The sequence below is a fragment of the Melozone crissalis genome, unplaced genomic scaffold, assembly GCF_028551555.1.
Source record: "Melozone crissalis strain CALT ecotype California unplaced genomic scaffold, PUWL_Pcris_2 ptg000018l_1, whole genome shotgun sequence".
Lineage (NCBI taxonomy): Eukaryota > Metazoa > Chordata > Aves > Passeriformes > Passerellidae > Melozone > Melozone crissalis.
In genome coordinates, this window is record NW_026535796.1 from 41,221,342 (window position 1) to 41,248,807 (window position 27,466).

The window sequence follows — 27,466 nt, forward strand, 5'->3', positions numbered from 1 at the left end:
CAAGCCTACCATCCGACTGTTGGGGCTTAAAAATTACATAATCCACCCCTCACTACTCATTTTCTTTTCCTTTTTGCAGTTTGAACAGGAAAATTACTTCCTGTTCAGGGAAGACAGTGAATGCTGGGGTAATTAAATGAGCTAGAAAAAGAACAGCTAAAATTGCATTCTTTATTCCTCACTCAACTCTGTTTACAGGAATGTCAAGCCTTCCTGTCACAGCAACAGGTAAAACATCCAAAGAAAATGTTGGTACGCCTTCCACAGACACCAGAACTCATGTTCACTATTCAAACTCATTTTAACAGGCAAGGATGGGAAGGGGGTAAAATAGTTAAAATGCAAGGACAGAGCTAGAGTGTGAAAAGCCTGCCTCTGTGTAGCTTAGGACAGAGAGTGCCAGACACACTCCTAGAAGGTCTCATGCTATAACCTAGTTTTCAGCCATGTTTGCACACACTCTCTGCCTGAGCTCTGATTTCCAGGCACTTGTCTTGACTGTCACTCAGCTGTCTGTCAGGATGCCCTCCACTGCTTCTCATACATAGCACAGATCCTGCTTCATTTGCTTCTTTTCCTTCTCCAATCTTTTGCATGAGGGTAGCTCCAAACTCTTTCCAAATTTCACCATGGCAACACTTCTCCACTGCTTTCACCTGGGCCAACCGCATTCTGTCAAGTGGCACAGAGGGCTGGTCCCAGCTCCCATCTGCCCCCAGACCCCACTGCAGCAGACGTTCCCAGCAGCCTCAGTTTGACACTTTGGTCTTCCTCCCCTCAGCTGTGTTTTTCATTGTAACGGGACCTCAAGTTCACAACTCTAGTTTTGTTTTTCTACCTCTGGCTCTTACCTCAACCTCTGCTTTTGCTCCTGTCCCAGCTAGCTCTTTGAGCTCCCCTCTTACATCAGTCTCTGTGAACATGAACACCAAACTACAGGGCCTGCTATTTAGAAGTCATCATCAATTCTCTCAAACTTTCTCCTTCTTGCAATCCAGACCTTCCAGATTCCTTGTACTTCTCACCACACCACCCTTCTTTTGGATCAGAGGGAAGTCCTCCCCTGTTCATCTTCAAAATTCTTGAGTTTATTCCCTCCTACCTCTTACTCACCCACAAAGCCAACTTCAACAGCCTGTTTCAAAAATCCAATCAGTGCCTTAGCATTTTCCTGCATCCTGCTGCTTCCACTGCAGAAAAGCTTGCCATAAACCTATACACAGCTCTGTCACTGCTAGACTTCATATCCCTTCTTCCAATTCCTGCTTTGCTAGAGTGACATAAATAGCCAAATGCTCAGGAATCTTCTGTCTTTTCCCCAAAGGTCTATTTGACTCCATCTATCAGCTTGACCACACCTAGATTTAGAGAAGCAAGGGTATGGGTGTGACACTGCTCCTTTGAGCAAGGACACTCTGAACTTCTAAGGGCAGAACAACATGCACAGAGGCATCCCAGCTGAACTTAGAGCCTTGACCACTGAGAAATGTTTTTCTCAAAAAAAAGGTAAGCATAATATACACATTTACATATTTTTTTTTACATATATATTCCTACCTTTCTAAAACCCCTTGCTGGAGATCTACATACACATGATCTTCCTCCCCTTAGCTTCTAACTAGTTAACTTTCACTTAGGACATGGCAGAGAAGAAGCCACCAAACTGCCACTCTGAACAATCTTCAGAAACCAAGAACTTATGAGCTTCTGCACATTTCCCTGTAGTCATTTGTCACCACTAGAGTATTTAAAAGCCTACATTTCTGGGTGAAAAGGGGGCTTGAAACCCTACATTGCATTTCAGTGAAATTACTTGATAAACAGAAGTAGTCTCTGACATTAGTCCTTAAAACTATGACATGAACACAAACTCTTTCCTTTGCTCCACTTGGGAGCCAAGCACCTCACCATAACCAGTCAGCTTCAAGTTCTCTGAGCAGAAAAAACTAAAATCACACATCATGGCTGGCATGGCTTTTATACCCAGAACTTTTCCCATCCAATTGGCAAAAAGGGCCTGTTTGCTGACAAAACCCCTTCCACAAACTTCCTGAGTGTTTGCTCTTTGCTCTTAGCCTAAGGAAAACATCTTTAAACCTCTTGGACACAAGCACACTTGAAACTTTCAGGATAAATCTGTATTTCCAATGAAAACCCCTTTCCTTAATGAAAACAAAAGATGTGAACAAACTTTCCATTTTAATTTAGGGCATTAGTCACATAAGACTCATCTTCACATAACTTCAGGGAAAACTTCTATGTAATGAGGCTTTTAGTGGACCGTGCTGAAAAACAGAGCCAAATCTTCCCCCTTTGCATCACCTGACTTACTGTACTTGCTCAACCCACTGGAACTGAAAAGCTGACTTAAAAACCCCAGACAACTGGCAAAAAGAGTTCCTGCACATTAAGCTCACTCTGCACATCACAGCTAAGTGAAAAAACTATTTCCCAGCAGGAGCTGGTAAGGCAATTTCCAAAGGCTGCTTCCTTTAAGCTGTGTTGCAATGTGAGTACAGATGCCTTCAGCAGTGGACCCCCAGCAGAAGGCAGGTGATCCAGAGCTGTCCAATTCCCTACTCTCACTTCACCAGAGACATTAAAAAGTGTTTCTGACCATGACTTCCCTCTCCACTCTGCATTTCCCTACAAGCCTCCTTTATTTCCCTCCATCCTGGCAGCTGAGGATCACTGCTGAACTGGCATCTCCCTCCTCTCCAGCCAGTTCCTGTCAGCTCAGTCCCTGCCAGCAGCCCACAGGGCCATCCCTCACTGCTGTTTACAGCCAGGAAAGAGAAGGTGTTTGACCCAGCTGGCCCCTACTAAAGATAAAATTATCACAGCTCCAATTGTTCCTATCTACATCTGCTGGTAGGAGGAAATAATCAACTTGTCTGAGCTGGAGCAGGGGATGTTGGAGAGCTATGAATCAGAAAGCTGCTCATTTTGTGTGTAGTAAATGGCACATTACCATTATTTCTCCCTATTTGCTTGGGAACAAGAGGCAGGGTGTTGAGGAGGTGATGTGGGGAAAGGCAGAGATCCTTATGTAAAACCAGAGCTAAACCTTCCCAGTGCCTCCTGCACAACTGCAGCCACATGCAGTGTCTAATGCAAACAACAACTACAGTGCACTGAAAGCATAACTGCTGGCAAACAGGAAGCACTGCAAGATCTCCATGCATGCCCTGAAGTGCTGAACTCCAAGCCAAGTCCTCAGAAAAACACAGAGATTGAAAACCAGAGGCATCCTCCATGCCAGCTTCCTACTGACCCACAGCTGTGGGACCAGTTTGGGCCTGGAGAGTGTGCATCAGCACTACATTCAAGGATTTTTAATTCTTCACAGCAGCTTTTCAGGAGAAAAATACAAAAAAAAAAATTATAGCTGGAACTGCAATATTTAAACTAAAATACAATGAACTGTCCTCCAAGGCATCAGGCTCACCTTGAGAAGGCTTGGTTTCTGTCCCTTTACTACCAGCATTACCTTAATAAGCTTTAGCAGACTCCCTTCTTTTAAGCTGGAGTGTCTGTTGTGCTCTCACCTGGAAGTTCATCATCCAGGAGGTCATTTCAGCCCTTTCAATCTATTTCCTCCATCGTGCATTTTTATCATTAGCCCATTTTACTCTCTCTTTAAAAAGTGGATCAGGACATCAGAGACACACTTATGAACCTACAGCAGCTGTGAGCCTTACAAGAACAGAAATGACACCCGGGTTCTTCTATTATATCAATTGTTCAGTTTTTCAGGTCTCTGCAACATCAGCTGAAGTCAAGGATTCTGTAGCTTGATAAAACTCTGTGTTTAGGACAGCTTTATTCTACTTTTGCAACTAGCCAGGAGCAGGGTCTGTTACTGCTTCCCAACTTCAAGGCAATACTGTAAGCTTTGACCAGCTCCCAAGGCATGCTGAAGGCTCTGGAGCTGCTTCTCTGTGAAAAAGTTCCTCAAAGTTCCTAAAGCTACCAATATTCCTTCTTTTGCAAGAGAGCAAGAACTGATCTCGGAACAAGACTCTAGGGCAGTCACTGCTTGTGCTGGGTTTGGCAGGGATAGAGTTAATTTTCTTCTCAGCAGCAGCCTGTGCTTTCAGCTGGTGACAAAACCAGTGTTGATACACACCCAGTGCTGCAGTTACTGCTGAGCAGGGCCTGCACACTGCCCAGGCCACCGCTGCTTCTGAAGCTGCCCCTGCAGCCTGTGGAAAGAGAGGGCAAGAGGCTGGGTGGGGACACACCTGAGCCCTCCTGAGCAGGGACTGGCTGGGGTCTCAGCTGTCCCCTGGGGTCAGCCCACCATCCAGGTAAACCAAAATACTGGTTTACAAAGTATCTTTGAAATTTGAGCTCGAGCTGCTGCTAAACTCAGATTGAAAATTACGTGATAAGGTTAAAATTAGAAGTGAATAATACATTTTAGAACATCTGGCAGGCACAGACCAGGCATTTCTGTTGTTCAGGTGAATGTCCAAGGCCTTTTTAAAATCTCATTCCCATCTCTACACACACATAAGCAGAGATCCTTGTAAGATGAAGACATGGAGAAAGAAAAGTTGTAGCTGCATTTAACATATTCATGTAATGTGACATTTTCAGTTGTGCAATTAAAAATAAGCAAAGTCATTTCACTATCAGTGGATCTTGAGTTTTGACATTACATTTTTCACCCTGTGCCATTTTTTTTTCTTTACTGATTTCAGCTGCTCCAAGCTTTTCACATCCTCCAAGAATTATTCAAAATATGCTGACAGAACGTGCCCTTTTCAAACTGGCACACAAACAGTTTGAAATAATTCCCTAATGTACAGATAAGAAGATGACCAAGATACATTCCCAATTCCCTGAGAAAATTAGTGGACAGTCTGCTAATCACTCTCAGCTAGGCCATGTCATTTATTATGGGTATGACTGCCCAATGAGGGCTGGCTGAAGAGAAGACAGGAACATCCTCACCTTGAATGAGAGCTACTCATGCAGCCTTCCAGAACACAAAGGGATGCTACAAGGGAGATGGAAAGGGACTTCTTATATGGACATGGAGTGACAACACAAAAGGGAATGGCTTCAAAGTGAATCAGAGCAGGTTTAGATTAGATGTTAGCAAGGAATTTTTCACAATAAAGGGTGTGAGGCACTGGAAGAGGTTGCCCAGTGAGGTTATGGATGCCACAGCCCTGGAGATGTTCAAGGCCAGGTTGGATGGAGCTTTGAGCAGCCTGGTCTAGTGGAAGGTGTCCCTGTCCATGGCAGGGGGTTGGAGCAAGATGATCTTCAAGGTCCCTTCCAACCCAAACCATTCTATGATTCTGTGAAGCCCTTCAGGCTTTCCAAGGCAGGGAGTTGTACAGGTTGTGTGGGATAACCAGCTTTCAGCAGAGCATCAGTCCTGTGAAGCCACCTAATATTCAGAGCAGTAACAGAGGGATCACAGCTGCAAATTTGTTTAAATCATCAAAGAAAATGAGCACTGCAGACACAGGTTAAGGGTAGACAATAAAAACAGAGAAGTCATCTGATTTTGATGAGGGTATGTTTACTCTGAAACAAATATTGACAGGCATATATAAAAGTCTAGCTGAGTTGCTTATTCACATTCTTCTCAGTGACATTTGAGTGTAACAATTTACTCAAAATTGGTAACATTTCTCTTCTGAGCAAGACAATTTAACAAAAAACAATCATCTCCAAAATTTGTATGAAAAACTACACATTTTCTTCCCCATTATTATAAAACCTCAAGCTCAAAGTGTATTTTCTCAGGTTACTTAAGGAGCTCATCAGGCTGGGCTGTCTCCCTTTACTAAACAAAAAATTAATGAGGAGGAGGGAAGTGTAGGGAGACGGAGAAGAAAAGGCTCAAAATAAACCAGTGTTATTCAAACACTGCTAGCTCCAAAATAAAACACAACAATACTGACCAAGTGGAGACACAGAGGACCTGGCATGGCTCCAGAACACAATAACCATTTGTCTTCTTTGCCAGAGGCAAGCAGCAGCTGGGGATGCCACTGGGGGGGATAAACAGCACCATGCTACAACTGGAGGATTACTCCCAGGAGCAGTGCAATACATAAGAATCAAATATGACAAGTTAGATGAATGGTCTTTGAGAACCTTCTCAGAAAGGCCTAACTGTTCTTTAGGAGAAGCAGGAAAATTAAAGATATGCAAAAGATGCCATCATAGTTTTGCCAAATTCACTTGATTTTAAAAATGAATCAACATGCAAAAGGCTTCACCTGAATCAGCCTAAAATACTGCTAGGAAACCCTGGCATAGGTAAATCTTGAACCAAGGGAAATTCTGTGAAAGTACAGTACTTTCCTAAGAGTGAATGGGAACCCTTTGAAGCACTCCTCAGATTCTGGAAGACTGTTATACCCAGCACAATGGAAACTTCTGAGTGGCAGAAAATTTTTCAAGGGTTTCATGAAATAGCAGGGAAAGGAAGCAGAAAACCAGCAACCACTTGGTATTTATGTACTCATTTATTTACTGGCAAAACGTGCTTTAAAATTAAAGTTATAATACTACCTGCAAGCCTGTTACACATCAAAATCACCTTTTGGGGAAAGATATGAGACTGGAATCAAAACAGAAGATTTCTCACATTGCTGTGTTGGTGTGTAACATAATAAACAGCACTGTACTTCTTACCCAAGTTCACTCCCCATGTGGCTGCCTCAATATGAATGTACTGAGTGAAAGCAGAAGTGTAAGTGCCTCAGAAATACACCTTTGTGGTAATACAATGCAGAAAAGACCAGACCAGCAATACAGGAAATCTTTCTGCTGCAGGGTGTGGGACCTAAACTGGGAGAGTTTTCTCAAGTGCAAATGGAAAGGAGGGAGAAAAAGGAGAACAAACTCCAATTGTAGGACATTAAGCTTTACATAAAGTAAACCACGGCTCTTTCCAAAACACCATTGAGTCAATACATGATATCTTTGCAAAACGCATGGAATGGAAGCAATTTATTTTCTGCACCTTTCAAAGCTGACAGGAAAAAGAGCATTACAATGCTGGAAGAAACATTGTGACCAGCAACAAAAAAAAACAGGCAGAAGGGTTTAATTTCCACTAAGAAGGTGAAACATATCTAAGATAGCCTAGAGAACATAAGGATTCAGGTTTCCAGGTCACAGCTGTGACCTTTAGGTACCTAGATTTCCTAGGCAGTTAGTTTGAAATTCTTAGGTTACATCCAAGCAAACAAGTTACCACAAGATAAAGGGTGTGGATTCACAGCTCATGAACTGCTGAGGCCAGGCAGCTCTGGAGCAACCCTACTTTCAGCCATGACAAACATGTGGTAAGGTGCAAGAGAATCAGCATCTGAAAGGTGCTGTGCCCTAGAAGAGAGATAACACTTAATATGAGCACCATACAGAACGGGTTAACCAGGACTGACAGGGTGACAAGAAGGAAATGTATGAGCTGATTACCAGGAAGACTTGCTGGCTCACAAACATGCTAGACCATGGAGCAATCTCCCATGGGAACTGGTGAAAATCCACTCGGTTGAAGCTTTATTAAAAAACTTACAACAGAAAGTTGTAAGTTTTTAATGTAAGCAAACAACAGAAATGTAACCAAACAACGGAAAAAAACATCAGCAGTAATTCCTCACTTCAGGTGAACAGCAGAGCTATTTCTACATAAACAGAGCCCCTCTCTCTAATTCAGCTAACCAGAAAAGCTTTACACAGAACTTCTAGAATGGAATCCTTTCTTTGTCACAGAACCTTTGCTCCCACTTTTGCACAGCATGACACTATCACCATGCAGGAGGAAAGGACCTGTCCCTGTAACCACAGCCCACCCAGTTCTGATCCCTGCGGTGCCTCTCAGCTCAGCACCCTGCCAGCCTGCAAAATGTGAAACTAAGGGCAACAAAATTACCCCCTGCATTTGAAAATGACTGGCCTCCTCCACTCTGTAGAGACTGCAAACATTTGCTATGTCCTTAACCGAGGAAGGCTTGCAGGGCTCATGTTCTGAATATTCATATATTGCTTACTATGGACGTGTGTCATGCAAGCTTTAACTAGAGCTTTCCAAATAAATCTATTCTGAGGTTTAACAAGCTCTTACACAGCTCAGCTCTGTGGCATTCACAGTGCAGTAGACAACAGTGTATCTGATTACCACTAGTAATACAGAAAGACCTATCACAGCTGGAGTTCAGCCCATTAACCATCCTGCAGCAGCAGGGCTGAGTAACCACAGGTTTAACAGCTGTGACCTGCAGCTATTTGCAGAGACATACCAACGCAAGTGTATTTTGGGAAGTGTGTGTGCTGCAATGTGCTCTGTGGTTCCAGGCACTTCCTAGCATTGACTATCAACAACCAGCATTTTTAAACACCCAGCTCATCTGACAAAGGGACATCAGCCTCTCTCTTCACCAAGAAACTTACAGAAGTGACAGTTTTCAATATCTGGCAAGTTCATAGTCTCTCCAGCATATGTACTTCAACACCAAACAAGTTACCAGTGCAATTAGGAAACTCCCTTTGCAAACAAAACTGATTTTATTTACTGTCTGATAAGAGGTTTCAGAGGCAACCTGGGCTCAGCAGAAGCCAGGCAGCAAGGATTAGGGAACAAGCACTTCCACAGCACATCCTGAATCAGGTGTTTCAACACTGAGTATCTACACCTGGCAAAGATGCTCTAAGAGACAAAGGTAAGTCACAGAAAGTTTGCCATGTCATGTTTATTACTGCCATGAGTTACTGACAATAAGACTTCAAGGCTTGTCATCCTTTCTCACTGCAATCTATAATCTTTCTTCCCTTTCCTCCCTTATGCACTCTAAAACCCAGGATGATCCCAAAAGCATAAAAAGTAGCCAACTCATCTCCAGGGTGCACAGACTTTGCTGGGGGCAGTCTCACCTTTGGTTTTCCTGCTAACGGGGGCAATTTCAATTTTAAATATTTTACTGCCTTTAGACAAAAGCAAAATGGAAAAGTGGCTGAAACATGCTGCTAAGTACCACTGAATTTACCCTGGTAATATATAGCAGGAACTGGTTTTATGGTTAAAACCAAGAGAACACAGGTTCACACAGCTGGCACTGTGGAGGCAAGGCCCTGCAATCCAGCTGCATTACACCACGGCTGTGGGCTTTGCAGAATTTACCTTGCAGCAGAAACTAAGAATATACACAGGAGAATTCAGCTGTTTTCGTCTCTGCTGAAAATAAATGCCTCAAATAAGTGCTTCAAGTAACTTTTAAGTAATAAAAATAGCTCATGAAAAATGGGTCCCTTTCAAGCTGTCTCCTTCTATGGGAAACATGATGAGAAAAAACTAAGACCTAACAGCAATTAATTTCCAGCACATCCAATAAAGTGCATTTTATCACTTATATTTATATCTCAGACTGACACAAGGCAGTTAGACATAAGTTAACTACCTACTATAAAGGTGACAGCAATAGAGTAACAATTTATTTCACTTACTCTGTTGGGGTTTTTTTTCTTATTTGGTTGGATTTTACTTTAGAAAGCAACAGCAAGGGAATTATTTTTACCAGGAGTATAAAGTTTCCCTCCTTCATCCTGTGCTTGCAGGAAGGCTGACCTTCATTTTTTTGGTAATAAAATTTTTCTTTTGTAGTTTTCCTTTTTTTAGACATTTCAAGCTCATTACATTAGTTTGCTATTTCAGAATCCAAAGGCTGTCCTGAGTTCTGGAGAAAATGGGTGGTATCTTCAAAACCAGGTCTGGGACTGCTCTACCTAAAATATATGGTATTTTAAAATGGAATGGGAGGCACGGCTGAGTCACAGGCCCACACTTGTGTTAGCATGAATCTTCCTAGGAAAATTGGGAAAGGAGGACACACTGGGATTGACTTTGGTCCAGATTAACAACTTAACTACAAATTTCATGCTCTTTAGCAGATCACCCAGGCCAGGTGGAAAAGATGTTACCTACAAAGGCTATTCCTGCAACCTCACTTTCCCAGCCATACCACAGGAGCACTCCCTTAGGTCCTGCCCAGAGCCACCTCCTTGGGCCACAGGATGTACCAGACTACAGAAAAGGATTTTATGAAGTCTGTCTACATTACTGAAGAGAGCAGTCTCTCACACCCTCACCCCTTCAGACTCTCAAAAAAGAATACTAAAAACACAGCAATAATGTTGGTGTGTTTGGGTTTTTTATATTACAGGAGCAGAGGTTCTCCAAGTTGCCATGCTACTTGCCTTCTATATTTATGTCTGCTATATTTGACCAGTTCCCACAGAACCAAAATCCCTCACTGAATACTGAAATTATCTCATTAAAAAAGGAAGTTTTCATCCTGAAATTAGTATTGCAAGCCTTCTTTCCCTACCACATCCCTTGCATGCCTATGGAGTATGCATGTTTCCCTGCCTATGCTGGTATCTCATTAACTGCAAAGGAATAAAAGTGTAATCACTGAAACATTAAAAGCCTGTAATTTTAGTTTCCTTCCACTGAACTGTCATTAAGTATCAGGATATCATATAATATCCTGAATTAGAAGGGACCCACAAGGATTATAGAGCCTAATTCCTATAGCAAATTCACAATGCAGTATTTTTTTAAAATAGAGCCATGAGAAACAAATAGCAAAATAATGCTACTTTGTAAAGCATAACACAGGCTATTGCATTGTATTATATTTTGCTCTGAGGCTAGAAAAGTCCCTCAAATACGGCCAAAACAGTACAGCAATTTCTAGGAATGTTCACAGAGGGAAGGACACCAATGGATTAGCTTCAGCACACAGACTGAGAGGCTCTGCATTCCTGTGCCCCAAAAGAACAAGTCACTTGTGCACATTTGCACCACTAAGTAATACAAGAGGTCTAGAACAACAGAAACACAAGCAGTTTAACAGTAAAGATGGTCAGAAAATCTGCCAACATTCGATAATGGAATTCATTGAAAAAAATTTTCAGCTAAAATTCTTTGTTGGACGGGTGGACAGATGGGATGAGATTCTCACACACATATCTGTGCAGAGTGGGCTGCTGCATTCTTATTTACACCCCAAGGAAATAGCTAAAAAAACAGAGCACTTGTTTTTTTGCATAAAAATCCTCAACAGCAGCTGGTCAGCACCTTTAAAAAGCAGGCTCATTACTTAGCAACTTACTCCAGACTTCAGATAAAAAGGACCAGTATGGTCAGTCATCTGACTTGTCCTATGACCCAAGGCACAGAACTTCCCCTCACCACAACCTCCATCATAACTGACCTGATGGAATACTTGTCTTTAAAATAATGATTTTATTATTTGCACAAACAGTTTTTACTAACTGTGAAGCTAATTTGATACCTAATACAATCTTTTAATGATTATTTCCCCTTACTAGAGCACCTCAGTTCCACTGTAGTACTACAAATTTCACGTTCCCACTACACCTTCTATGCCATTAAAAAAGAAAATCACCTTTCAAAACTGAAAGGAACTTATGAAAAATTTAGTGTTGGCTGCTTTAGCTCTGCCACATTTGTCTTTCAGAAGATTACAACTGGGGTCAGGCTGTAATTCAGCACTCAGCAGTGGTCCAGGAGGCAGGACTCCTCTCTCAGGTTGGCTGCAGGATGCAACAGCAAGTGTTGAAACACTGAGGCTGCCACCTCCAGCTAAGAGCTGGCACCATAGCTTACAGCCACACCCTGGTGGCAAGGCACACTTGTGCCTGTCCCAGTGCAGGGAACAAGGTGTGACAAACACAGCAGGGTAAGCAGGGTATGCAGCTAGCAAGGAGCAGAAGGGAGACAAGCAGTTTAGAGGGAACCATCCTAACAGCTCATCACAAAGCAGGAGGCTTCTCATCACCAGTGCTCTCTCTACAGAATCAGACAAGCCAATGCTGTACTTGGATGGATTAACACATGTTGGGCAGGTCTGTGGTCACTTAGGGGCAGAGACATGCACAATTTGCCTCTTCTTTCCATAGCCAAAGCAGATGCACACTGGCTCTGCTGGGGATGCTGCCTGGCCTTGCTGATATGGTACAGGGCTCAGGAGGTTAGTAAGACCCATGGAGAACAAAGCCAGTCCACTGATATGCCAGCACAATTTTGCAACCTTAAAATGAGGAGTTGGCTTGCCTCCAGACAACTTTCAAGTACAAGCACAGGACAGGCTCCAAACACAGGTCCTTCAGTACAGCCTGTTCTGAACACCACAGCGCAGATGTTTCTGAAGGGAAACAAAGAAAGATGCAGAGCTGGTGCAAAGAGTGGTTTGAAGTTTGAGATTTGCTCTTCAAAAGCTCTGTGTTTGTGGCCTCCTTTGGACACTCTCTAACAGCTTAATGGCTTTTTTATATTGTGGCACCCAGAACTGCCCCCCAGCACTGGAGGTGAGGCTGCCCCAGTGCAGAGCAGGACAATCCCCTCCCTTGCCCAGCTGGGGATGCTGGGCCTGATGCCTCAGGACACACTTGGCCTTCCAGGCTGCCAGGGCACTGCTGGCTCATATTCAGCTTGCCATCCACCAGGTCCCCCAGGTCCCTTTCCATGGTACTGCTTGGAAGTAATTTAAATCAAGCACATTATTGCCATCAATATACAATAATAAAAGGCCAGCAACATGCAGACATTCAGACCTGAACTTATAATTCCTCTCAATCAAAGAGAATCCCAAACCTAAGCAAGAAAAAATCTCCACCATAGGAAAAGAAATATTGATTATTAGAAGCAGAAGAGTCTTAGAGCTATACAAAGAGTGCATAAAGCTGTAAAGTTGGAAAAGCAGTCTAGATCCCAAACCCTTCCACTGAACTTTTATTCTTTATCTATTACTTGGTGAAGCACTAATTAAGAAGACCTAACAGATTAAAGTTTGAGTTGTTTCAATATCAAATAGTTCCTTCTATTTTAAATACTCAGGCGATGCTTCATTATAACAACTGGAGATGTCCCATGACTATGAACATCTACACAAGCAGAGAGCATCATTAGATCAAGATTACAAACATCTAAGTAAAGAATTTTACAAGCCCCTCCACATCAATGTGGAACTGTTCAGTAAGTGAGCCACTTTGTTTTGCTATAAATTTCTATTTACTTGGTGTTTCTGGGTGTTTCCTCATTGTTTTATACTTCATCGTACTAGCATGAGCATGTCACTGTGCCATGGACTGTTGCTAAGTGATCCTCTGCAAACACAAAAGTTCTTGAGACAAAATCATAAACAATCCTGAGAGATTCAATAAATAAAGTTGCAGCACATCAATCCTAAGAAAATTTGTAAGGAATTAAAATTCCCAGTCATCAACAACTATGCTTAGTACTTCTCTTTACTGAAGATGAAGTAAACTCTGTCAGTTCTTCTTTTAAACATTAACTTGATGGTATTCCTGCACCAAAACTTGGCTACAGACTGACATATCTGGGCAGTAACAAAGTAGACCATCAAGACAGCATTTCCATGGACAGATCATTTTTCATGCATGATTATGCTGCATTTGCATTCTGATTCCTTAAACAAAAAGACAGCATAGCATTACTTCAAAATCATTTTTGCTGTAAGCAGAGTTAGGCTGTACCCCCTCCAGGAGTCTTGGACAGTAGTTATAAAAAACAGCCCTCCAAAACAGTATATTCAGATTTATGGAAAAGGCAAAAGCAGTCAGATTCACTGCTTTGAAAAGAACACATCAATAGGGTCAAAGAGCCATGAGCTATAAAAACACCAAGAGACCCTTTACCAGCTGCTAAGAAAGTACATCACATGGACAATAATCTCCACTAACTCAGGACTACCACAGCTCCTGGGATGTGACCACATAAGAACAAGTCCCAAGTGGTTTAAGGACAGTGGGCTGCCCATGCCTGCCTGTGGTTTGAACTCACTCTCTCCAAACTGAGCAAGATGCTCTTCACCTGCAGCATTAGTGCTTCTAGTTGGTGTTTCACTGGGACTACAGTTAGGTAAGGCAATCTCTCTTCCATTCCTGCCTGGAGAGGCCCTCCTTGCACACAAGGGGATTTAGTGGTTGGCAGTGCAGAGACATAGTAAGCAAAGCCAGGAGTGTGGTGAAAACAGGTTTAAATGATGCTTTCAACAAGCCTAAGTCAGCACTTTGCCACTTCAGAAGAAAGGACCTTGACAAGGGAGAAGTTGAAGAGACAGCTGGAAAATGCAATTCCACTTGCCTTCTAAGCTTCCACTACACCAACTACCTACTGCCCATCAGGGTACCTCACCAGCCTCCTTCCTTGTGCTACTTTGAAGTCAAACCTACTCTATACAAATACAGAAGTAAATATAATCCACTGAGCTGCTGTACAAAGGGCTGGCTGCACTAAACTTTACTAGTAAAAAGACTTTATACCAACAGGCCTTTAAAAGGCACTGCATAGACTGAACATGCCACAGCACAAGCAGCAGCACTGTCCTGGTCCCTGAGGGTGCTGTACCTGCTCAGGCACAGCATAATCACACCTGTGGGGCACACAGTGCTCACAGAGCCAGCCCAGCTTCTGCGTGCATCCACTTCTGCACACTCACTCGATGCCTTGAAAAGGCTGACCTACAACAGAGGCTAGACAGAGTTAAAGAATAAAGTAGGTAAAAAAATTCAGAATTTTGGAAGCACAGAAAAAGTAGAAATGTGTTGATTTAACTGTACAAGCAGGTTGAAGAAGCTAAGAAGAGACCCAGCAGGCAGCTACTTTGAAGAAAAGCAATCACAGCATTTATCAAAAGAAAGCAGAGAACTTGAGCATTCCACACACCTGTCAGACAAGATCAACCACCAGGGTGCAGTTTCCTCAGCCAACAGGAACTGAAAGCAGTGTGAGAACATGGCCCTTTACTGGTAGGAAAAAGGTCCTCTGGCCAATGGAGGTCATCAACTCTAACCTGCCCTTTTTGGCTCAGAAGTGGAAAAACTATCAGGAGCAGGGACCAGTGGAAGGATCTGTCATTAGCAGGGAACAAGTGCTATCTCCGCCTCCTTTTTAGTCACTTACTTCACTGATAACCAGCTAACCAGCTATTAAGTCCTGCATGGCATGTAAGTCATCACAACAGGCTCATGAACTCAGTTTCAAACTGCTTTGTACTTAAAAAGTTGTGTTTCCCTCTTTATAGCTGCTGTTCTTTTTTCAGCCACTTAAAAGTTGTTATCATAAAGGAAAGGGTATTACAAAATAAGCTCATCTAGGCCACAGGAAAGAACATTTTCCAAGCTAACCTAAAGGGCAAAAGACCTCTCTGCAATCAACATAAATTCTCTACAGAAAGCAGTCAGCCTGTTCTCTAATCTTGCCATCAGTAAGGAGAGGAACAATTTAACACTGGCCATGCCACTGAGGCTACAGGACACTGCAGCTGTGCAATGAAGCTTCTTGTACAAGAAAACAATTTCAGATGCACTTAGACATTGGAGTAAAATAGACTCTTAGCTCCAGTCAACAAAATATGACAAAAACAAAGCTAAAAAGCTTCTCAGATTGCAAAGTCAGCCAAAAATTCCTCTACAACAGTTGTTTTCCTTACATTTCAGTCTTTTACAGTATTAGCTCAGTCCCAATGGCATCTTTTCCATCCCGTGCTGGGATGATTCTGTCAAAACACCGTAAATAACTTCTCTTCACTTTGGCAAGGTACCAGGAGGAGGAGGAATAGTTTTTTTGTAAAAAAGCTAACTAACTACTAACTACTCACTAACTACTGAATGCTCACCTTAAAACACACACTCTAACAAGGACACTATGTATAAGTTAACATGTATAACAAATTTAAATTAGACATGCTCTTATTCAAAGAAGCATGTCAAGTGAGAAATTAAATGAGTCAACTATAAATTACTGAAGGAAGCTCATATTGAAAAATTGATCATGAATTCTAGTAAGACACTGAACTGTCATGGATCCTAAAATAGCAACCAAAAAACCAAAAAACAGTATAAGCAATGACAGAAGCATTTTATGGTTTTGTACATAGGTGTAGTTGCTGCTCTCCCACCCATAAGCTCTGTTGTGCCAGTTTTCAAAGCAGCACCGCCCTCAATTTGATCTTTTTTCTTTAAACCATGACTGAAATGTGAGATACCTTTCCGACTGGTTAGCTGACAGCATTGCCTTAGGATCCTACAAGCTGACAAGCAAACTTCAACCAAAAGCATAGCGGACAAATTCTCTTGACAGGCTTTTATTCACCTATAATATGGGCAAAAAAATAATTCTTTTGACTCCTTTTGACAAAAATAATCATAACATAAGAAAAGAACCATTAAAGTAAAATGTACTATGGCATCACCATTTCAGCAATGAATCTGCACACTGAAGTCAGGCTGGGTTTGAGGTGTTTTTAATGCACAGCTGGGACACAGAAAGCACACCTGGATACGGAGCCTCCTGGGAACAAAACCACCCTGCTCTGCAGGCAGGTGAGCTGAGGAGAAGCAGCAGAGCACAAACTGTGCCTCCCATGAGCAAAGCTGCCTCTCAGAACTGCACAAAGCTGGATGGCTTTTGTGGCTCCTCTGGCTTTGGGATTTACACACTCATTACTATGTCAGCAGCACACTGTCTTTAAGTTTCTCCCCTGAAGAAGGAGCAACAGAGAGACCCACAGGAACCTGCTGGAGAAAGCTTCTCTCCAGGTCACCCCCCAGCCTATGGGAATAAAGTTAACTCTGGCCCTTAACCTTCTCTTTGAAAAGAGCTTTCCAAAAGGAAGGTCTACTTCCATCAGGTGCTAAGGGACTGTTTAGGGCAGATCAATGCCCTTAGGTACCCAATGACTATTTCAATCCATTTATTAAGTGTGGTTGCCCATCCTTGCTCCTGGCATAGCCAGTAGAAAAGCACACTTATCTCATTTAGAAAGCTACAGCAGCAAACTCCTTTGTGACAAGTCATATGAGGGAAAGGGTTGAAAAAATAAAAATAAATTTAAAAATTAACATACTACAGCTCTGTGACCTTATGCTAAAGAAACACACATCTGGGATAAACCACTTCTACCTCACTTTGGAGAAACTATGCTCATAATCATCTAAATTTCTCCTGGTAATCTGTCTTCCTCAAAATGAAACCCTAGATTCAGCAATTTCCACCCTACATTATTAATTGCACTGCTTTTGGTACCATGCAAAATTACCATTAGCAGTAAATTTTACTGAAAAATTGAGAGTGATTAAAAATAAACTGTCAAAAAGTCCAGAAGCATTTTCCATCAAAAGGCCAATATTAGAGCCACTTCCATGGCTGACCCTTTTTCCGCTTCACCAAAAACCAAGTTATTTTCAAACCACCACAGAGATATTGCAAAGTAACAACCAAAGGCACAGAAAACTCCTATAACATATGCAGAAACTCCTATCTGATCCCTACTTTTAGACATACAGCAAAGAGGTCCACACCTTTGCAAAAAGAAATTAAAAGAAAAACCAAGTGTATTGCTTTCACCAGAAATGCAGAATTAAAGTGAAAAAAAAACTTATTCTAGCAAAAAACATCACCCTTAAAACACAGTGCCCCTTGGAGAGAAAAAAAGGGGATGGGGCAGAAGTTCAGCTGTCCTCGTTAAGTTGAAGCCACTCTTCTGTCTTCTGCTGTATTTCCTAAAGGCAATGAGGTTGAGGAATACAGTTTTGGCTGTATTTGATTGTGCTCTATTTTATATAGAGGCAGCTTAAGTACATGTATTAGGAGTTTATCTAGCTTAAGGCTAAAGACCAAATACAGGAAAACCTAAGAAACTTTAGGGCTTATGTCTTTAAGCACCAGGTTTTGTTGGAACCATTCACTCTTGCAACATTAATATGTTTATCTCCTTTAATTGTGAAGTGCCAGAAGACCAAACAAGCATGCAATATTTTCAGATATAATTATCTCAGGCCACAGATCAAAGGAGTAAGTCTTGCAGAAGCTGGAGAAACAAGAGTCAACATACACTGAAAAGACTTCCTCAAGCTCCACTGAACTTCTGCAGCTCAGACCTACCAGCACCCTCACTGAGGAGGACAGGCACACACACAAACGCTCCTCCACTGTTCTGATGATGTTCTCTCTATAAAGCTTCTGTTGGAAGCAACCAGGTCCGAGCTACAGTGGGTACATGAGTCATTACTCCTAAAAAACATCTCTGTGGAACCAAACCCCAGGACTGAAGGCAAGGTTTCAACTGCTGTGACAGGAATAAGCTTGCAACTCTGACAGAGCAAACAACTGCATGACTTCACCCCCAAAACATACAAAGGACAGGGCGTTCATCTGGGAGAGTACAGAGTTAGAGATACAGTCACACTTGTCATGGTATCATATTAACTCCCCATCCTTCCTACTCCAAGAAAAAACTTCAGAAAAGGTCAAAAGAGCTACATGCATATTTGTACTTCAACACTGACTGTGCAGTTTCAGCAAAACCACAAATGAGACAGGTTGGTTTTAAAATGAGGCATTTCCTGAATCATGTGCCTCTGAACACACTCCATGTGCCTGTTTTGATACCATATCACAACACCTGCATCCAGTGAAACAAATAATTCTATTGTTTAATGCAGACTCAAAGTCAAGTCTTTGCTGGCCAACAGGCACTTGCAATAATCATGATTCAAAAAAGCACTGTCTAACAGCGATTTTGTGCAAAGACTGGGACTGTATGCTCCAAAAATAGGCAAATAGTTCTACAAGCCAGCATTTCTTTGAGGGTCTTACTTTATCCACACCATTTCTTGATGAGGGATTTATGAAGCTTTAGGAAGAAGTATGTGGGAAGACCCAGACTAATGACAGAATGAATATTATACAGCCGTGTTCAGAAATTAACAGCCCTGTTTTCCTTCACACACTCATTTGTCTTTAAATCTATCCATTTAGATATCTGAAAGTAACTTAAATGGCATTCCACTATGTGGAATATTACCTTCGCTAAGAAAACAGAGGCAGAATCTGTAAGGGACTTGCCTAAAGTGCCTGCAGTAAGTGACAAAGCAAGGCAATTCCCCACTGCAATTTCAGTCCCATTACAGCCACCAAAATCTTTGGGAGAGGTCCCACAGGGACTGGATTTCCACTCAGGACTTCCAAGCTCCCTGCCTTTAGCACTGTCAGGAATCACTGCCTCATCACTACATACCAAGGAGCGGGGGGAAGGCAAAGGCACTGGGCAGAGCTGGCTCCAAAGACCAGAACAGTACAAGCTCCAACCTGACAGCCATTCATTATGCATTAGTTACACATTTCTAAATCTTAGCAATGTTTTCACACACACAGGTGTTGTCTGCAACTGACTGCAGAACCCACTGGGACTCGCCATCAAAAGAAAGCAGTCAAACCAGTCAGTAAGAGACTCTCTCCGAGACACAAAAATTTCTTCATGGTTCTCTCTCTCACTCACTCACCAAAAGTGAAAATAAATGCAATTTGATTTGTTTGGCTTACTCTGACTAATTTTTAGGAATAAGTGTTTGTTGTCCATTTGATCTGCTTAATCCACACGGTGAGAATGTTCCACAGTTTTGTCTCCCTTCCCTGCCAAACAGATGTGTATTTATTATTCTTCTTCCCCAGTGGACCAGAAAGGCCCATGCTGTACCTCAGTGACCAGCGTGCTGATGCAATGTAAAGCACTGTGCCAAAGTCATTTCTCCCTGCACTGGAACCTGTGCTGCATTCCTGCTGGGCAATGCTGCTGCTCAGCTGCCACAAAGGTCTCACACAGAAGGATCTCCCCTGCTGAGAAGGATCAGGGGGAGGATTCTGCCTGGGATTTGTTCTTCCACATTTCTGCTGTTTCTGGGTTCGAATTGAGATTAATGCACTTTTTTGGAAGATCCCACTTTGTGTGCTTAGCACACCCTTTGTAGCACTGACACTAAGAAGTATCAGGATCTTTCCAAGATTTTAAGCAGTGTCCCCCCACCTTCAAACACATGCAAAGTACCTAACACAATCCAGACTGGGAAGGGCTGGAGAGCCTCTATGGCATCACCTCCAAAAATGCACTGAAGGCAAAGCAGGCTTCCATTCTCAGGAAAACAGGGACTTTACTGAAGGCCTGGCATGCATGTAAAAATAAACTTTCTTCTCCCAGTTCTAGAGGGCCAACCTCCAACATCTCAACAACCTTGCTTGCTTTGGAAGCTTTCCAGTCACATCTTTCTGTACATGCTACCAAATATATATTTTACAAGCTAAATTTCTTGGTTAGAACACTGCTGTTTCAAGCGTACTCCATTAATATTTCATGTGAAAATAAACCTCTCCTAATTTCTAGAAAACAACAGATCCCTGGCAACAAACAGTAGAAACCATTGTCATTAGTTTTTCACTTTGACTGAAGAATTAAATAGTGTGGAGGGCACCCTGAATTCTCCTTTGCAGGCTTCAAGAAAACCCATGTCTCAAAGGACAGTCTTCTTCTCCAAAATAAAAGATTTCAAATATCTCTATTCCCAGAAAGTTGAGGGAAAAACAAGATAGCAGTTGAGACCATTGTAACTACTACAATCAGCTGCTCCACATCAGAAAACATGCTCTCCTTCATATCCCACTGCTATTAAAAAACATGCATTTTGAAATACAACTAATCCCACTTTTATAGCCAACTGACTAGAACATCCTTCTAAGATAGAAGAGCACTAGTGTTCATTTGATCCAAAATCACCCACCCCAAAATAGGGAATCTTCACTATTTTAGAATTCAAAAATGTGAGCAAGAGCTCAAGGAAAGTTTGGGTGTGGAAGGGCTTGAAACAGCTTTGAAGTCACGAGAAATACGAAGGCTCCAAACTCAGTCACACAAAAACCAGACTGGCAATTTGTCAGAAGCCAAAGGGCTGCAGCTAATTATTCTGGTTTTGCATAGCTTGTGAAACAAAAATAAATGCATGTCTCTATCAGAGGTACTTGTGATGATTTCCACTTCAGTGCACGTTTTCACTCTTACATTCTTCAAACTAAGCCAACAGATTTTTCCTGAAATACAAGGTAGATGTTTTTTCTCTCCCTTACCAGAGCACAGTCATAAGAAACTGGCTACTTCACTAGCTAAAGAAGAACTGACAATTTTCAATCCTAAATTTTGCCCTCCACTAATCTGAGTGATGGAGGGCTAGAAATTGAACAAGATCAGAAGAAGACACTATATAAAACCCTTATTTGTAGATGCCATTACAGAAAATACCTTTTTTTTAATGATAAACACCTCATCAGCCATCCACTGCATAGCTTCATAAGCAGTCTTCCCCTTGAAACAGTGATGAATTGATTAAGAAATGCTTCAGTTTAAGCATTTTCTGGCAAGTCACCCCAATGCCAGCACAAGAGCTGTTCTGCCTCAGCCTTGCCAGCTGCTGCCTGCCTAGCAACTGCCTGCAGGCCATGGCAGATGGGCTCTGGTCATGTCTGTCACCTGCTCAGGGCATCTCTACCCTTCTCTGGCCACCAGCTCAAGCCATGCCAGCTGAGCAGGCAGCTGTGAATGGTGGGGAGAGCCAGTAAGAAAGGAGAAGGTTTGGAACTGCCACAGGAACCACAAGAGCATTTCATTCAGAATACTTTAAATCCAGAACACTTTAAATAAAGCTGCCTTTCCCTGGAAGAGAGCCAGCAGCCCCAGCCCTGCTGACCACCTTTCATGGCTCCTGCCTTCGTGCCCACACAACAGCACAAGCCAGTGGCCCCACAGCCCTTCCCAGAAAGCTGCAGCTGAAATTCCTGCAATTCCTGCACCACAGATTGCAGCACAGATCCCAGCTGCACTGGGGCTGGAATTGCAACAGGTTCCCTGGGAGAAATGGGACACATCCTTCAGTCTCTCCTCCTGCAAAACCAGAACAAGAGTGCTTCCTCACCTTGGGGTACCAACAAGTAAGCACTAATTCAAAAAGCTCCCTGATACTCAAGCGATCCCTGCTTAAAAAAAATAAGTAAATGCCCCATAATAAGGTGAGAGAGGCAGCACAGTATTCTGTCAAGAGCCCACCTTGAAAAGCTAGTAAATTGCTTTTTTGGTTTTTTCCTTGTAATATAACACTGGTTTATGGCTGCCCCACGGATTTGGATTTAAGCTGCAGAAAGCAAACCTAGATCCAAAACATTGCCAGATTTTAAGGATGCTTCTACTCAGAGTTCTGCCATGTCCACCGGAAAAACAGAAATAAGCTAATCCTATTCAGGCTCCCAAATGTTTGGGTGCAGGCTCAGACTCATATTGTCTTTGGAAAGTTCATAACCTTGAAAGCTTTTTAATTAATTAATCTACTGTACCATCTTCTAAGCCAGCTAGCTTGGTGGATGTCACTCAGTTGTACTATATAATGTTGCACATTTCAGCTCTTGCACCTTGAGTTCACAGTGAATTCTTATTATGTTAGAAATTAATCAGTATTTCTAAAAAAACCCAATTATTTATCACCACACAAGTTGAGAGGTTTTCTGTTTGTTTTCAATGTGATGCTTTGATTAAGGTCTTACTGCTAGATAAAGGAGAATGCCTGCTTAGCATCCCACTGCCAGTCCCGCTCTTGTTTTATTTTTCTTTGGAGGATGTGCATGTCTCCCCAATCAATAAAAATAGAAACCTGGAACCACTCTCTCTGCTGAAAGTGGAAGTCTGAGAGAAGACAAAACACAAAACCTGAACACAAGTCATGAAATATTAATTGCTGTCTAGCAGCAGCTCAGTCAATCTATAAAGCACAATTAGCTCTAAGAAAGCAAAATAAAAGAATTTAATCTGTCTAGCCAAAGAAGAGAGGACTATCCTAAATCCTCCCTGCATGAAGGAAACAGAAGTCACACAGATGCTAATTTGAAGACTTCCAAGACTTTGCTTTAGTAGTAGAAAATCCTTTCCTGCTCCTGTGAAACATCTTTGGAAAAGAATAATTTGATGTACGTTCACAGAAGGCAGCACATACCAGTCCCTCATGCTTTGCTCTCTAGAAGTCAGTAACTAAACCTTACCTTCCAACTTCACTACTTACTGAAAAGCAAGTCTACTTCAGAAAAATTCTGAATTTATGTAAAAAAGAAATCAGGTAAACATCCTGTGTATGTTGAGTTTTGATTTACCTGGTTTCTCTCTAACAGGACAGGTTCTTTAAAGGAGAAGGGAAAGCAAATCAAAGAAATGCTGCTGCTGCTTGACACAGGAAGACAATATTCCCTCTGTCAAACCTTGTGCACCAGATGGACATCAAGACAATCCTTCATCTGGAAGCAGGGCTAGGGGGACAGATCATGCAAGGTGCTTCAAGCAAAAGTTTCTAGCAATAAGGGATGAGCCAAGAGCCCATTCCTGATACCTTCCCTACTGGCTGAAGCACATTGGGTTATATGCAGCAACACGCAAGTGATAGACAAAGGGTGATCACACACTTCAATACATCCTGTTCCAGCAGAGCAGCAGGCACCAGGGATTGAGGTATGCCTTTGGGGCACAAATTCCCACTATAGATCAGTCTGACATCTCAACCACGCTGTCCAATATGAGATGATAAATTATGAGAGCATAAAGCATTTTTATGGGGACAAAGTCCTGTCTAGTTCTGTCCAAATGTTTCCCAAAATGCTCTTACAATAAATAAATACTTTCCAATAATTTCATAGCCATTAAGCTACACAAACCTATGGAAAGATAATAACTTTAATCCATGAGGTAAAATGGAATCTGCCCTCTGCTCAACTAATGGATGCATCACTGAATTCATCTCATATGAGCCCCTTGCTGCATAAATGTACAGTGCAGGTGCAAGGCACATATAACATGCAGGCATTGGACTGTAATACACTGAGGTATTAAATAATAATGTCCCCTAGACAACGACACAAATATGGGCTAGCTTTCTCCCTGTGCTCCTGATCGAGCTGTGCTTTGTAAATGCTGGTTTGTTTTTATCAATCTGGTAATGCCATTATCAAAACTGATGAAAGAAACTGCCCTTTAGCTCTGAGCAACAGGAGGTACAGGAAAGGAAGATGATGCAGCAGTGGTGATAGGTTAAACACAGCCAGTAAAGCATATGCCCTTTGTCCTTCTAACACAATGCAGTTGTCTGACAACCACTCATGACTGAAAGACATACTCTCCATTTTAACTAGCAATGAGAAGTTTTTAAGTCTTTTCTGACAGTGGATTCTTTAAAATAACATGGCCTGATATTTCAATTTATTTTGTGTTAAGTGCTTTTTTCCTGCTCCCTGCTGGTGTTGGGAAGCACCTCTCACATGGATTTCAGAGCAACCTTAATTACTCAAGGCTAACATACCATTTTCCATCTCTCTCTTCTGTCACCTCTATTGAGGCAGTGAGGAACTCACCACTTCAGAGTTCAAAATGAGCACCAGGTAAGTATCAGCAAGAGTGAAACCTATCTCATACAGTTCTTCTAAGCACACAAAATAAGCCAGAAAGAAGGAGCATGCTTCCCCTTCATCTTTTAGAGCTTATAGTGCTCTATGTTACAGCTGACATGTAACATAATTCCTTTCACAAGCTGACACCATCCTTTAAGTAACATCTTGTGTGAAATATGACCATTCAGAGCTGGGAAAGAACAAATGTAGCCAACACCTGAACTTATCTGTAGAAGGGCCACAACTTGAAAGCACTTTAGTATCATTTCTCTGCTCATTCAGTTACAAGAGCATTCCTTCTGCCATAGCTTTCTTTTTTCAAAGGGCATATCCTGTTTCTGTTAATTGCATTCTGTGAATGCAATTAAAAGACTAACATCACCTAATCAACTATCAGAACTTATTAATTGACAGACACAAGAAAAGCCTAACTGCATTCCCACTTTCACTAGGGCACCTATGAAGCTGGACTGCATGTGGGTTCAACACAGGCTTCATGAAAGGGGAATCCTGTCTATCCAAAAGCAGTGTCTGTCATAAAGAACTGAATGGAAAGAAAAATCATTAAGCCCAGGTCATATTTCCATCCAAACGACAGCATTTAAAATCAGTAAGCCTTCTTTAGAAGAAAATAGAACCTTTACTCACCTGCACTACTTCTACGCCTCTTTTCCTGAAAAAAAGAAAAAAAAAAAGGAAATGTTAGTGTTGGAAATGTGGGGAAAATGTAAAAACAAAAACTAATGGAAAAGCACTGCTTCATACTAGAATGCAAACAATAAAAATCTGCACTAACAACCTGATTCAAATTCAGGAAAGCACTTGTTCAGTTTCATTCCCTGTCTAGGAAGCACTCTGGCAGATTCTGACTCATGTCCCCAGAAGTAAGGCAAGATGAATACTAAGCAGCTGCAGTGCTGGGACTGACAGGGTTGTCAGGTGAGCACAGGTAGGAAGTGGCTGATATTACAGAGGAAGTGTCTCAGTTTTAATTAGATCTAGTTTGCTTTTCATTTCTCATCTGCCCTCAGAGTGTGCAAACTGCACCACAGCACATTCTGCATGCTTGACAGATCTTTTCTTTTGAATCAAGGATACATGTATAAATGTCAAGGAGAATTAACACAGCACCTTGCAGCCATTTATCCTCTTATTTAGAGTCTTATTCTACCCCCATCATCTTGGTACACAGGATCTCACCCTAGACTTCAGGTTCAAAGACTTGCAGTCAGTCTGATTCCTTCAAGAGCACAGTTCAAATACTTGAGGTTTATCAGAAAGGACCAAGCCTTTGGCCATATGGAGAATCATTCCAGTGATCCTGAATCTCCAGCAATGAGAGACTGGAGAGGCCTATGAATTATACACCAAAATGCTGAGAACTGCAATTGGTAGAGCCAACTTAGGCAGATCTGTAGAGACAGTTGTCTGCTCTGATGGTATGAGAATTGAGATTCAGGTACATGCAGTCAGACAACGCTCAGTCACTGCCTTTGACAAGCTACAAAGCCAAACAAACCATTTCTGCACTAGGCTTGAGAGCAGAACTGAATCCCTGGCACAAAGCCCAGCCACTCCTGCTCCATGCCCTCCTCCCAGTACATGCAGGCTATTTAAATAAGTTAGAATCTTCTCACTTGGAAGACATAGGAAATTTAACCTAAAAATGAAAAGCCTCTGAGCACAAGACAGGAATCTCTCTTCCTTGTGCCCAGTAGCCCTATATATGAAAATCGAAGTCCCTTTTTTTGGGGAGGTCATAGAACAGGACTGCCTAACTGCCCTCAGTGCTTTTCTATCTAAGAGTGTCTGTGTTGTTGTCCACAGTCACAAATGCTGCACACTGCTGAATACACAAAGGCTCCTCCAGTTTTCCACCCAAGACAGTAGGCCTTTCTTCTGGGAGGCCATTACAAGGATGCCCAAAGGGACAGGCGATCAATCAGCATCTCTGACACAAATTGCCCCCTCTTCCACTTTACCAGTCTGGAGTCTCTCTGGCCTAGAAGCAGCATTCAATGCACAGACACAGCAGAGAGCCTGTTGTGAGAGCTCAGCAAGGAAATGAAAGAGAAAATGAAACCAAGCACCTCTTGCAAAGAATTTCAAAGCCCTCTTGCAGATAACAGTAGCTGTAAGTGGTGGGTGATTAATATACTGCTACTATGGTGTGGGAAGCCCAACTGTAGATCATCACCTGAGGTTGGCCAGATGTGTTCCAGCTCTGTGGTGAGAAGAAAATATAAATCTTGTAGAGAAAGTTAATAGCCAAAATTGTTGAAACCATGAATTTCACAGAGCTAAGCAAGAAAAATAGGAAAAATTAGGTGGGGAGTGCTATTTCATAAATTAGGGCAGCAGACTACTCAGAAACGTTCCAAGTATGGTAAGCTAAAACTTAAAATAATCAAACATTTTTGCTCTCTGTGCTCTGGAGTAAACAAAACAACTCAAAACTACCATGGAAATACACCAAGCTTCAGACAAAACTGCACCACAGTCCCTGGAAGGACAGTGACTGATGGCAAAAGCTGCATTTCTTGTCATGCCTACATACACACTGAATAAGCTTTTATTCTACTTTGAGGAAGATAAATATTCGTGAGCTGGGTGCCAAACCCATTTGAGAGAGAATCAGTCCAAACTGTTTCTGTAATCCCCTCAAAATGAACTTTGTAAACGTTCTGGGACTTACTGGAACCAACTGCACTGTCCCAGCAGGAGGGAAGAAGCCAGAACAGCACATGGGAATGGAGAGGAGGGGTGCCTGCTCCTAGGTACAATGCCACACATGCTTAAAAAGGTACAGGAAGAAGGAAGCAATTACCAAGGCTGGCTTGTAGGCTGGTTTTCCCCTTTTCAGAGGGGAGCAGGATGTCCTTTTTGTTACCTGAAATATGAGAACCTTTTCTACTTAAACCCAGGGGACAAGAAATCATAGAAGCATTTTGAGGACTAGTTAATTTGGGAAAAAATCCTCTAACAAAACATCATAATTTGAAAATAAGTTGTTTTAAAAACAAGAAGTAGCCAAACAATAAGGATGTCAAGCCACCATGCACCTCAGTTTTGTAATTAGCTGATTCTCTGCCCAGATTTCCTAAGCTTTTTCCAGTGACTTCAGGCTTTTCAGCCAGGCAG

The 27,466-nt window shown here is 42.1% G+C and overlaps 1 protein-coding gene across 1 annotated transcript in view; it reads right to left on the minus strand.

The window, feature by feature from the left end:
* The window catches only part of ITPK1 (inositol-tetrakisphosphate 1-kinase), a 136,054-nt gene that overhangs the window by 79,467 nt on the left and 29,121 nt on the right, over positions 1-27,466 (minus strand). Inside the window, exon 3 of the mRNA XM_054275739.1 lies at positions 24,974-24,998. Coding sequence (XP_054131714.1) covers positions 24,974-24,998 — 25 coding nt within the window. The remainder of the gene's footprint in view (positions 1-24,973; positions 24,999-27,466) is intronic.